This window comes from Suricata suricatta, chromosome 9 (assembly GCF_006229205.1).
Source record: "Suricata suricatta isolate VVHF042 chromosome 9, meerkat_22Aug2017_6uvM2_HiC, whole genome shotgun sequence".
Lineage (NCBI taxonomy): Eukaryota > Metazoa > Chordata > Mammalia > Carnivora > Herpestidae > Suricata > Suricata suricatta.
This window is the reverse complement of record NC_043708.1, coordinates 139959530-139972860: the sequence shown is the minus strand read 5'-3', so window position 1 is coordinate 139972860 and position 13331 is coordinate 139959530. Positions and strand designations below refer to the sequence as shown.

The 13331-nt window shown below is 53.7% G+C and overlaps 2 protein-coding genes across 2 annotated transcripts in view; one reads left to right on the top strand and one right to left on the bottom strand.

The window, feature by feature from the left end:
• The window catches only part of LOC115301945 (voltage-dependent N-type calcium channel subunit alpha-1B-like), a 100558-nt gene that overhangs the window by 85490 nt on the left and 1737 nt on the right, over positions 1–13331 (bottom strand). The window lies entirely within an intron of this gene.
• CHRNB4 (cholinergic receptor nicotinic beta 4 subunit) overlaps positions 1457–13331 on the top strand; it is a 16361-nt gene continuing 4486 nt past the window's right edge. The window contains exons 1-5 of the mRNA XM_029951967.1: positions 1457–1781; positions 5974–6122; positions 11862–11906; positions 12007–12116; positions 12849–13134. Coding sequence (XP_029807827.1) covers positions 1727–1781; positions 5974–6122; positions 11862–11906; positions 12007–12116; positions 12849–13134 — 645 coding nt within the window. The 5' untranslated portion in view covers positions 1457–1726. The remainder of the gene's footprint in view (positions 1782–5973; positions 6123–11861; positions 11907–12006; positions 12117–12848; positions 13135–13331) is intronic.

Genomic DNA, 13331 nt, shown 5'->3' with positions numbered 1-13331 from the left:
CCCTTACTTTCTGGCAAAAGTGGAGGCTACACTGACTGGACGTTATACTCTCTGCCTCTCCGTCTTCCTACTCCCACCTTTGCTCACCTAACTTAACAGTTTTGCAGCTCCCTCCAGGTTTTATGGTATTTTTAAGCTCCCATCCTATAGTTTATCAGGGAAATCATGCATCCTATAAAGCTAGGACTTTACCCAACAAATAGGCAGCAGGATTCCCCTCCCAGCATCCTTTCAGGGACTGAGGTACATGCAACCCCCCAGCCTCTAGTCCAGAGTCTTTTAGTCCCCCTTTACCCCAAAGGACCTGTCACTGCCTTTGGCTTCCTGAGCCCAGCAGGCTCCAGGATTCAGCTCCCCACCACTCTGGATTTCTTTTCTGATTTTAGTTCATGGAGATCTTATTTTTCACCCTTGCTATGACTTTTTAATTTGCTTTATATATTTCACCTATTTATTGTTGTAGGGTTTTTTTTTAATTTTTTAAGTTTTTATTTATTATTGAGACAGAGAGAAACAGAGCATGGGTGCGGGAGGGGCAGAGAGAGAGGGAGACAGAATCTGAAGCAGCTCCAGGCTCTGAGCTGTCAGCCTTGAGACCATGACCTGAGCCGAAGTGGCACCCAGGCGCCCCTATTGTAGTTTAGAGAAGAGAGAACACATTCAAACCTGAACTCTAATCATCTCAAAGGGAAAGTCAACTACATTTCAAAGGTATCCTTTTTGAAAGACCATACTCAACACGTTAGATTGTGGCAAGAAGACACTGGGGTGGCAATATGAAAGCCAGCTGGGAATCCTGGAGAGAAGGTGGCAAAGCTGCCCTTTTAGGTGACCGCCCCCAGACCAGGCCCTTCCGCTTGGTTTCTCCTCTTGGTTGTTCCATTTGCCTGTGGGGACCCTGACACGGCAGGTGGGGGGCTGGGGACCAGGGTGTGCCACGGGCTACACGAGTCACCAGAGACGATTTTAGATTCCGAACTCGGGCACCAGTTCTGACCAAGTCCGGAAGCAGGGCTGCCGTGTGCTCAAGTCTGTCCCGTGAAGTCCCGAACCCCCACGAAAATAGTACTTATCCCAACACCTGATGAGGACCCCCAGGCTGGAGGAGGGAGTGCTTGCTCCCTCCAATCTCTGCCTCTGGGGGGAGGGGGGGCGGAGAGGGCAGGGGCACGTGCAGTCCACTCCGGGTTTCCCAGCTCCCCAAGCTAGGTCAGGGGACCCTTAGCTAGTTCACCCTCCCCAATGCCACACACTTTGGGGTCTGCAGAGAACTGAGTCCCACTCCAGCTGGCTCAGTCTCTGCTCCCTGCGACGCTCCTTCCTTCCGGCAAACCCCAGGGGTACGGACCCTCCTGGACCACAACCACCTTCCCCAACAACGCAGGGACCTTGCGCAAACGTCCCCGGTCTCCCCACCGAACGAGCGGGGCGGGCGGAGTCCAACCCGCCTCCAGCCGTTCCGGAAGGTTACGACGCAAGAGCCGACCCGAGCCAAGTCTGGGAGACCACCCGCGGGCCCTGGACCCCCTAGCGCGAGCCGGCCCCGCCCCTCCCGAGTGGGCGGGGCTCGGCCGGGCTCTCCGCTGGGTCCTAGTGCCCGGCGGCGGCGCCGTCAGACTCGGAGGCCGGCACCTGGGCTCCCTCGCCTCCTAGTGCCCTCGCCGCCGGCGCCCGGGTGGTCGGACAGCTGGCCTCGCAACGGCTGCCTCTGCGGCCCCCGCCCGCCATGAGGAGTGCGCAGCCCCTGGTCCTTTTTTCCCTGGTTGCCCTTATCCGGCGCGGTGAGTATCTATTCGAGAAAGGAGGGAGGGGCGCCCGGGTCCAATGGCCACAGGTGGGAAGAAGGGGAGGGCGCCGGCGGCCGGGGGAGTGGCCCGAGGTTGTCCCGGCCGCACCGGAGCGCGGGCGGGTTGAGCCCCCTGACCCAGGCCTCGGGGACGCACCAGGGTGCTGGGTCTGTGAGGTTTGGGGTAGGGACTGCCTCTCCTCCTTGTGCACCTGCCCGCCCAACCTCCGCAGCACCTTTGGGCTGAGCCAGGACTGAATGGCATCGGCCCTGCACCTGCGCGAAGGGAGCCTGCGGGCCACCGATTTCAGGTCCCAGAAAGCTTGTCGCCTACCAGGTGTAGGCGCCAGGGAGCTCTCCCCGCTGCTCGGTCTGGAGAGGGGGTTTCCCTGGCGTTAGGGAAGCTCAACCCAGTCGGGAAGGGCTTGTCCAACTCTCCAGACTTGCAATGTTTTGCAGTTGGGCGGGGGTGGGGGGCAGGTCTCCTAAGAAACACACTTTTAAGACATAACTGTTTCTGGGCAACACATTGGGGCTGGGCTGGCTTGGATTGGACAGGGTCAGGCTGGGTCCGGTTGGCAAAGTGGACCCTTTCCCGTCTCTGACGCCTGAAAGGGAGACCCAATCAGCCATTCCCAGGCAGAGTCCAGATGTGATTTGGATTGCCTTCTCTGGGCCTCAGTTTCCCCACCTGAGTTCTAAGGACTCTTTCAGCTCCGATTGCCCCACCCAAGCTTGTCCTCCGAGCCCTAGTTAGCCCAGAAGACCAGGACTACACCTTCCTTGGACAGACACACACCACTGGGAGTGTGGGAGGTAGGAGAGGACATACAAGCTCCTATAAGGAAGCGAAGCTCTCACCAAAGATGGTGTCCCCACTCCTTGTGTATGTCTTGGCTCTGTCACCACTTGCTGGGTGATCCCATGCCATTCCTCTCCCTTCTTGGGCCTCAGTTTCCCCATCTGTTCTATATGGATGATACACCTTGCCTACATACTTGAGGACTCAGATGTAAGTCAGCTGCCGTGCTTCTTAAGCATGGTCCTGGGGCCACCTGCGTCAGAATTACCCATTACAGATTCCTGGGCCCCACCCTAGCCTCACGGCATCAGAATCTCTAGAAATGGAGGCAGGGAACCTGCCTTTATACAAGCATCCAGGTGAATCTTACTACTGATAATATATGGTGAGCTTTTTGTTAAAGGTAAAACTTCAACCTTTTAAAAATAATCTATAGGCATGTTTTAAAAATACAAATCTCCTTGTCCCTTTCCTCACATGAGGCCACACATCCCAAACTGAAAATCATTCTGCCTTTTGGATGCCAACTTGCCAACTTGCTGTTGCTCTTTCCTTTCCTAGTTTGTATCCAAATAATAGGTGTTATCATTTCACTTTTCCTATATTAGATTTTAAGATCATGCTCTTTTGACCTGTATACACATTCAACACAGTCTGGAATTCTAGCTATGGCTTCCTCTCAGACTTTAAGTCCCCTTCTGCTCTGGAGCAGTGTTTCCAGGGAAGGCCTAGGAAGGCCAGGCCCTGGAGAGAGGTCAGGCCCTAGACTCATCAGAATCACTGGGTCACGACCGACCCCTAGTGGTAGCTTCTCTGTTTAACAGAGCAGGGAGGGCTGGGAGGTGAGGCTTCCACTAGTCTTGGACCATTGTCATGTAGGGTGAGAGGTCTTTGAACCCAGGAGGCCTCACAGGAAGAACTAACAGTGGAAAATCTAAATATGTGTTGTTCTGGGCCCCCACAGACTTTGGGGGAGTACGTTCCAGCCCACTGCACCCCTGTTGGTCTATCCACCCCCTCCTACACACTCACACATACCAGCGCAAACACAGGCATGGACATGAACACTCACTCAGCTTTGGTTACCAGTAGGGCCTCTGCAGGGGCAGTCTCCTCGGTGGAAGTGAGCGAGGGCAGGAAAGGAGGCACTGGGGGTGGAGAAGCCCCCTTCTCTGGAAGAGGCTCTGAGACCTGGCTCTGCCTCTGACTTGCTGGGGCTTTCCCTCTGTGGGCTTCGTTTCCCCAGCTGTGAACCAGGGAATTGGACTAAACGGCCTCAGGTTTTCAAAACCTTTAGCCTCAAGCCTAGGGAGGGTCTTTCAGGTCAGCTGAATGGCCAAGAGGCAGCACAGCCCCAAAGGGAAAGAGCCAGAATGTCCCAGCTGGGCTCAGAGCTGGAGCACAAGCCCCCACAGCCCAAAGAGCAGCCCTGGAGTGTCAGGGACCCATGGACCAGCCTTCTGGGGCTGCAGAGAGTGGGCTCCAGCCTCCCCATCCCACAGCACCCGGAGCTGCAGATTCTGACCCCAGAACTGCCTCAGAAATGCCAGATGGGCTTGAGCAATTGATTCTCCCCTGCTTTCTGAAATGACAGGTCAGTCCAAATACACATACTAAAAGAGGGGCTCTGGGAGGGACCCAGCTTTAGCCTGGGGCTACAGACCGGCTTCCAGAGTATTCAAACAGCTGGCCTCTGGGAGGGGTCAAGGGTTTGAGAGGCAGAGCTCAGAATCTAGGCCAAGCATCCAGAGGACCCCCTCTGGACAGCCCCAGGCAGTTTGGGGGAGGGACAGCGGGCAGCAGGTGCACCCGGGAGCATCTTTCACAAGGCACTAAATATTGCATCTGCTCCAGATAGGCAGCGAGTTGGAAAGTGCGCAGAGCAGATTGGAGTGGCGGCTGCTCCCCAAGCCATGTGTCCAGCCCAGCACCCACCCAGGAGTCCACCTCAGACTTGCTTAGTGGGCAATTCACACCCTGGGCCCACTAGCCCCTCCCAGAGGGAGGGATTTGGCAAAGACCTGTGCAGGCCCTTCAGAGAAGGATGGAATCTGAATCCCACGCCTGAGACCCAGCCTCTCCTGACAGCCTCACCCTACCTCCTTAGCCTCCCTAGTTCCCAGTCCTACTCCCACCTGCCCTCCTCCCCCTACACTATTTCCTCTGCACAACTCCTCCTCTTTCCCTGCTGCTCTCTTGCTCAAGTGTCCTTGACCTTCCTCAGAGTCTCTTTCCAAGGCACCACCCCCACCTCTGTCCATTGCTGACACATTCTTCCAGAAGACACCAAGCTAAACAAGACCAAGTCCTTGAACCTTTCCTTCACTCCCAGACGTGTGAAGGAGTTGGGACAAAGACCCACATACCACTTGGAAGAGATCTAGGGCTGGGGTGGCTCCGGGGACCCCATGGGTAGGCTAGGCTTCCGGCAGCAGACTGCGTTCCCTGGGTCCTAATTCCGGCTCTGGGCCCAGACCTCTCCTTTAAGCTCCAGACCAGGAGCAAACAGGACCCCGACATTTGCTGTTTCAAAGGCACTTTGCACCCTGAAGGTCCGACTGAACTCAGGACATTTCCCGTAGTCAGTCCTGTCCTCTCCTTGGGAAGGCTACACCTTCCACCGCACTCTGCACACAGAAGCCACAGAAACAGCTCTCCCCCACTGCGCTGAAAGCTCTGAGACAGGAGTCATTTCTGGTTTTCTGTTTGCTGTTATCCGAGGCACGTAACATGCTTCCTGGCACAAGACAGGTGGACACCGGATGGCAATGCTGGCAGAAGTGTGCTCGCAGACTCAGAAGCGAGACACTGAAGATTGGTGGGGAAGGGAAACAGAGGGTATGGCCGGAGTGCAGACTGTCTGGGCAGAGAGATGGCGAGGGGAGGAGAGAGCAGGTCGAAGACGGGCGGCTGGTACCAGGGGAACGGGGCTTTGCCTTCAGCTCTGAAAGGCTGCAGGCGGGGAAGGCCCCGGTGTGGCAGGAAAATCACTCTCACACCACATGGTTGCTGGTGGCAGGGACACCAGCCAGGGGGGTATGGGAAGAGCCAGGGCAGGGCCCTGCGCCAGGACCCGGGCTGGGGGGTGCACAGAGAGGATGGATGGGGGGACTTGGAACACAGAGGACACCTGCAGGTACCCAGGTTCTGGACTAACCATTCATCCTAGAGGGAAGAGGGGCAGGAAGAGGCAGCTCCTGGAGGACAAAGCTGAGCTCTGCCTTGGATGTCCAGGGTCCCATGGAGGGGCGGTCTTGCCAGCACCTTACTGCTTCAGCCACCCCCGAGGGCACCCCTACGCCCTGGCCCGGGGCTGTCCCCTTCACCACCAGGACCGGCATCCGCACGATCAGGGCCCAGCAGGTCTGACTGTGCACCTTCCCAGGGGACTGCCGCGTGGCCAATGCAGAGGAGAAGCTCGTAGATGACCTTCTGAACAAAACCCGCTACAACAACCTGATCCGCCCAGCCACCAGCTCCACCCAGCTCATCTCCATCCAGCTCCAGCTCTCCCTGGCGCAGCTCATCAGCGTGGTAGGTGCCCACAGTGCTGGCTCTGCAGCCCGGGCTCCGGGCACATGAGGAGGGGGGCAGGCAGGGCCAAGCCCGAGGGTGCAGGGCTGGGCAGCGGGTTTCACCTCTAGCTTTCCAAGACTCGCAGGCAAGGTCAGACTGTTCGGCTGCTCCTATTCCATATGCATAAAATAAGGAATCTGCCTAAACTTGGAAGGCCCCGACTGCCTCAAAGTCGTGACTCTTCTGTTCCAGTCTGTGTCTTTGTGTGTGTTCTCTCCGCTGGGCATGCCCTGCCCAGCTGTGCACTGGTCCACAGCTCTGAGCCACCTGCTCGCCCATGATCTCTATGTCGATCACAGTGCTTTAACTCCCCAGTCACAGGACATCCGAGTACAAGTGGCTAAACCAGTAAGGACAGCCCAACAAGAGAGCAGCCCAGCGGTTTCAGTGGCAGTGTCAGAATCTGAGGCTGCTGTCTGCGATGGCAGGATTCCGTGATTCACGATCATCAGATGGTGGCCACAGCCCCAAACAGAAGGTCCTCACATGCTAACATCTGTGGCAGGAGCTGGCAGATCCTTTCTCGGGTATCGTTTTCAGTCTGAGGAAAACGATCCCAGAGACCTGCCCTGAAAGCACCCAGGGCTATAGCTCACACCTGGGCCTTACCCAGAGTTGGCTAAGACTGGATATACAGCAAGGAGGCTAGAGAAGGGTCCGTGAAGTTCATGAATATCCAACGTCTAACAAAGTCTTGGTTTTGGTAACATGGAAGATGTGAAGGGGGAATGACCGCTGGGTAGACAGCCAACGGGCCTGCCGTTAGCAGGTGGGCCTCCAGCATGGCCATAAACTCCTCCTGGTCCTCAAAGCTCTACCTGTTGTCGCCTCCCCCAGCCTGCTCAGCAGATGACCTCACACTCCCCCACTGGTTGGGGAGGTAGGAGCTGGGCTCTGGGAACAGCCAGGTGCAGAGGCCCAGGTGCGGGGACAGGGCCAGCTGCGGCATGGGCCCAGCCAAGTGGGTGAGTCTGGACAAATGAGGGCAGCTGTGCAGTCCTGGGAAGGAGGGACGGGCTGCAGCATTCACAAGTAAGGTTGTCACTCTTGATGTGTGGATGTGGGGCAGGCGTAGGGGTGCTAAGGTGGCTGAGGTACCAGGGAGCCCCCCTTCTCCCCTCCTGGTCTCTGAGCTGGGGGTGATCGAAGGAACCATGGTCCACAGTTAACCTTCCCTGTGTGGCCCTTCCCGCGTCCCCACCCCCGGGTTGGAATCTGTCCTGGGCAGTAGCTCTGAGGGGAGCATTGTAGGGTGCTGTCTTGGGTCACGGGAAGGGGGCTGAACCTCCTGGGGACAGGCAGCTGCCTTCTCTCCGCGATCCCTAGCACAACGAGGCCTACAAACCCAGCCCCTTCACGCAGAGCCCTGGGAGGAAGCACAGCCTGAGAATGGGGGAGGGACGGAAAGCCTATGCTGTCTGTCCCTCCTCCCTCCGCAGGCCAACTGGAAAGAATAAGGGCTTCCGGCCAGGCCCACGCTGGTGTCTGAGTCTTACTGTCCAGCCGAGGGCTCTTTGCCTAATGGGGTGAGCCCAGCTGCCACCTTGCAGCTGCTGCCCTGCTGAGGGGAAGCAGGCAGGTGGCTCTGGTCATGCTTCCAGGCTAAGGCTGCCCCTGCCAGATCTAGTCTGTGGGCCCGTGACATGACAGAAGTTACCAGAAGGAGGGGACAGAGCCTCCAGCCCTACGCCTGTGAGTGTCCCCATTGTGCTGTTATCACCCTGGAAGCTGTGTGTAGAACAAATACTCAGTTCTAGGCATTTTCCCTTCCATATTCCAGGGTCTGGTTTTCGAGGAGGAAGGCTTATGGGTTAAAGATGGCAGTTTCCCGGGAGAAAGCAAGGAGCATGTGCGGCAGGCAGGTCCTCAGAAGCAGCTCCCTGCGGCGACCAGGGTCTTGAGCTGGTGTCCTCGGGAGTGAGGCACCGGAAGAGTCCAAGACAACTGTCTGAGTGATAGATCTTGAAAGGAGAAGGGATGTGTGGGTCACATGTTTGTTAAAATCGATCAAACTGTATGCTTAAGACCTGTGCATTTCACTGTGTGTAAATTATGCCTCCACGCCCCCAAAAAACTGTTTTGGAAGACAGATGGAGGTGTTCGCCGCTCAGTAATGGGAGAGCAGCTTGTCACAGACCACCTTGTCCACGAGAACAACTAGAAACGCCGTACAAAATGCCTCCTCCTCCAAAACACTCTGCCTGAAGCTCTTGAGAGCTCAGCCAGGACCCGAGGGCCCAGGTTCTGGGAGGGGGCCCTTTAGTCTCTGGTACTTCGCCCCGCATAGGACGACTGGTAAACAGTCCATGGCTGAGGGGCTAAGAGGATGGAGGCCGAGCTGAATGTCTGGTCCCCTCACAGGGCTGGGGGACACATGCCAGACTTTAAGCCCCACGAGACAGGGAGATGGGGCCTTGGTGGAGACTCTGAAAAGACCACCCAGAAGAGTAAAAATGAATCAAAAATAGACCAGACCTTGCAAAAACTAAACCTGCTTTGAACCAGCTCAGTCACTAACTAGATTACGTTCATCTACCTCTCCTGTAACTGCCTGCCAATAGCCAAAGTGAGTACTCCCTGGAGGCATATAAAGTCAGATAAAAATTTATGAGGCACATAGAAAGCCAAGATGAAATAATACAGAAGAAAGAAAATAATGGAAACAGACACCCAAGACGATTCAGATATTGGACTGATCAGGCATAAGCTTTAAGACAACTGCCATTAGCACAGCAGATTGTATGTTGTGTGTGTTTTGCCACTATTAAAAATAAATAAATAATAAAGAAAGTTAATATTAGATAAATTTTTTGAAGTAAATATTCTTAAAAGGAAAATAAGTCATTTATACATTCAAGACAATTATGATATGGAGAATTTAAAATTCATCAGAAGTTTTTTCCTTAAATATTTTGTTATTTTAAAGTAATCTCTACACCCAACGTGGGATTCAAACCTACACCCCAAGGTCAGGAGTCGCACGCTCCACCGACTGAGAGCCAGGCGCCCCCACTGAATGGGTTTAATAGCAGACTGGTCACAGCACAAGAGAAGGTTAATGAACCGGAGGAGAGGTAAATAGCAAATATCTCAACAAATGCCAGGAAAAAAAGGATGGAAAATAGAGTAAAAAAATAACATAGTACATGACAGAGAGTCAATTCTGTCACATGTATTTGGAGTTACAGAAGTGAAAATAAAGAACAAGAGTGGTACTGGCAGAATTTTCCAAAACTGGCCAAAGACATGAAGCTACAGATTCAAGAGTCTCTACAAAGCCCATGATGGATAAGTACAAAGAAAATCATATAGATTCATCTTACTCAAACCCCCAACAAGCAAAGACAAAGAGAAAAATGTAAAAGTGGTCCCTGTGGGGAGGATGGGGGTGGGGTGGGGGCAAGAATAACACCGACAGATGAAAATGGAAGCCAGGAAACTAATGAGATTTTTAAAGTGTTGCAAGAAAAAACTGCAAGCCTGGAAGTGGATACCCAGTAAGAATACACTTCAAAAATGAAGGTTAAGTAAAGATGTTTTCAGACCAAAAGTAGAGAATTTAATATAAGAAGACCCAATACAAAGGAAGTGCATTAACCATAAAGGAAAATGACTGCAGAAGGAAACAGAAATGTAGGAAAGAAACAGCACAACAGAAAGGGTAAATGTATGGGTGAATTTAAATTAATATTGACAATATAAGACAACTCACAAGGTTATAATTACATATAGAAATTAAATAATGACAACATTAACCCACAAGGCAGGAGGGGTCTGATGGAGCTGAAATGTTCTAAAGTTCTTGCCCCTGCTCTGGAAGTGGCGAAGTCACTAATCATTAGATTCTAACACACCAGGTATGTTTATTGTCACCAGGGCAATTACTAAAAGGCGAGTCATGTCATTAAACAGAGAAAATGCCATAATAAAATAATTAAAATACAGCAAGAAAAAGAAAAGGGAACGCACCAGGAAGAAGATACATTTAAACCAAACATAATCAGCACTACATTAAATGTAAATGGTCTAAATACTCTACCTAAAACAAGACAACTGGTATGCATCTTTCTCTTTGGTCTTCCCACTACATCTGGAATGTGGACACAGTAGTGGAGCTCTAGCCACCACCCTGGACCATGCATTAGGTCTCCTAGTACCATACTCTAGGTGTGATAGAGAAGACAGTCGAAAGGACCATGGGTATCTAAGGATTCTATAGAGCAAAAACTACTCTATATGTCTAAACTGTAAACTTTCTCTAAGCCAGTGTTACCCTAGGTCTCTGTTAGTGGCTGCTGAAACTTATCCTACTGATGTGCTTACCCAGGTGGGGGTTCAGGAAAGGCTCCCTGCGAAACTGACTCCCAAGCTGAGATCAAGGTGCTGGAAGTCATATTGGTGAACAGAAGGCAGGGAAAATGGCATACACTGTAAACACATTCACAGGACAAAGGCCATGGGGTGGGCAGAGCACAGAATAAAGGGGCATGGGGAGGTGAAATGGGGCTGAGAAAGTTGGCAAGGCCTTGCAGACCCAACGAAGGAGTTAGATTCTTATTATGTATGTGAAGGAAGCCACAGAAGTGACTCAAGCAGGGACAGGATTGAGGGGCAAGTTTACTTGGATACAAAGGGAGAACAGAGGTTGGGGGTGCGGGGAGCAGAATGGACACAGACCACTTGGGAGGGTCTTGTGGTGGTGGTCTAGGGGAGATATGGATTATAATGGTCTGAATTATGGTGGTAGACTCTTGTGTTCCTCAGAAAACATTCATCAAGTATCTGACACATCCCAGGTAGCCCCCTACAGGTGCTGTCTGTCCTCAAGGAATTTAAATTCTATGGCAGATAACACACACACAGATGGCATCCAGCAGACATAGTGTCCAGAGCTATGAAGAAAAATAAAGCAGGGTAAGAGGGAGAGAGAGACCAGGTGCTGTGTTGTGCAGGAAGGTCAGAACCTGAAAAAAGTGAGTATGTTAGCTGCCTGGGTTCCAGAAAGAGGGAACAGCAGGAGCAGAGAAATAAGCTGAAGCAGAATGAGCAAATGGGAGGGCATGAGGCTCTGGAGCTGTGGGAGGAGGGGCAGATGGTACAGGGCCGTGGGGCCCTGAGCAGGATGTTGGTGGGTGTTGGGTGAGGTGGGAGAGAGCGTAGGGTTTCAACAGAGCAACATAGTCTGAGAAGTGGAGAAGAGCCTTTTAAAAGGATCACCCTGGGGGCACCTGGGTGGCTGAGTCAGTTAAGTGACTCTTGATCTTAGCTCAGGTCGTAATCTCAGGGCCATGACTTCAAGCCCCGTGTTTCAGCTCCAGGCTGGGCATGAAGCCTACTTACAGAATAAAAATAAAATAAAAGGATCGCCCTGACTGCTGGGTAGAGGCTAAAGGCAGGCTGGGACAGAGCTGGAGGACCAGAGGGAGGCCACTGCAGTAGTCCAGGCGACAGATGATGGTGGCCGCCAAGACAGAAAGCAGCAGACAATCTAGCTTGTGGTGGCGCATGGCTGAGGGTGCCATCCACGGGGAAGACAATGCCAGTGGACGACCGGATTTGGGTGACAATCATAAGCTTTGTGTCAGACACCCTGGGTGTGAAACAGCTCTGAGTTATCAGAGGTGTGGGTCACACAGCCCTGGAGCGTACGTGAGGGCCCCCACCCTGGTGAACTCATAGCCCCATTTCTCTCCCCAGAATGAGCGGGAGCAGATCATGACCACCAATGTCTGGCTGAAACAGGTAAGTGCCCTCCAGGCTCCCCAGCCTGGAGACGTTCCTCCAGGGCCGCCCCTTGGTGGCTATGGACCTCCAAGTGACAGGGCCATGCCTGTCTGCTCAGGAATGGACTGACTACCGCCTGGCCTGGAACAGCTCCCGCTACGAAGGCGTGAACATCCTGAGGATCCCTGCAAAGCGCATCTGGCTGCCCGACATCGTGCTTTACAACAAGTGAGTGGCAGGGCTGCCAAGTCAGTGAGGCCCAGGGGGCAGCGCCCCGGCCTCTGGGGGCCGGTAGGTCCTGAGGTCAGCCCCGGGCCTCCTCTGTGCTTCCCTCACACCTCTAGGCTGTGAGGCTGGAAGAGGGATTAGAATGAGGACTCTCTGTCACCAGCGGGGATCGGAGGCCCAGAGAAGGGGAGGGCCTCACACACTCATCCAGGCACAGCTGGGGTCAGGGCTGGCATCTGCACCCCGACCCGGTGCTCCTCCTGCCCTCCATCCTGTCTCGTTGACCCTCAGTTGCTTTGTCAGTGTTGGGCATTGGCAGCATTGACTTACGATGCATAAATATTGTAGAGGGAGCAAGAGACTCTTCTGAGGTCAGTGTTACCAGCAGAAGCATGAAACCCGTACGTGGTCTGGGGACAACAGACCTGAGTTTAGATCCTAGCTGCTAGTCTCATTTAACTTCCCTGAGCCTCGTTTTTCCCATCTGTAAAATGGGGTAATAATAAAACCTACCTCTTTGCTATGAGGCTTACTGAGCTCATCCATGTGAAGATCCCAGGCTGGGGTGGGGGGATGTGGGGAACAGGGCTCTCTGTGAAGTTGACCTTTTCAGTAAGAGCACCAGAGGCTGGAAGGATGACCAGTGAGAAATGATCCCAAGGGCTTACTAGTGAGTTCTGAGAAAAGGCCAGGCCTTCAGACTTCACACCGTTCTCCTGTCCATGGCTCTAGTGCCGACGGGACCTACGAGGTGTCTCTCTACACCAACGTGGTGGTCCGCTCCAATGGCAGCATCTTCTGGCTGCCACCGGCCATCTACAAGAGTGCCTGCAAGATCGAGGTCAAGCACTTCCCTTTTGACCAGCAGAACTGTACCCTCAAGTTCCGCTCCTGGACTTACGACCACACGGAGATCGACATGGTTCTTGAGTCACCCACGGCCAGCATGGATGACTTCACCCCCAGCGGTGAGTGGGACATCGTGGCCCTCCCTGGGCGGAGGACGGTGAACCCACAGGACCCCAGCTACGTGGACGTGACCTACGACTTCATCATCCGGCGCAAGCCCCTCTTCTACACCATCAACCTCATCATCCCCTGCGTGCTCATCACCTCGCTGGCCATCCTCGTCTTCTACCTGCCGTCCGACTGCGGCGAGAAGATGACGCTGTGCATCTCCGTGCTGCTGGCGCTCACCGTCTTCCTGCTGCTCAT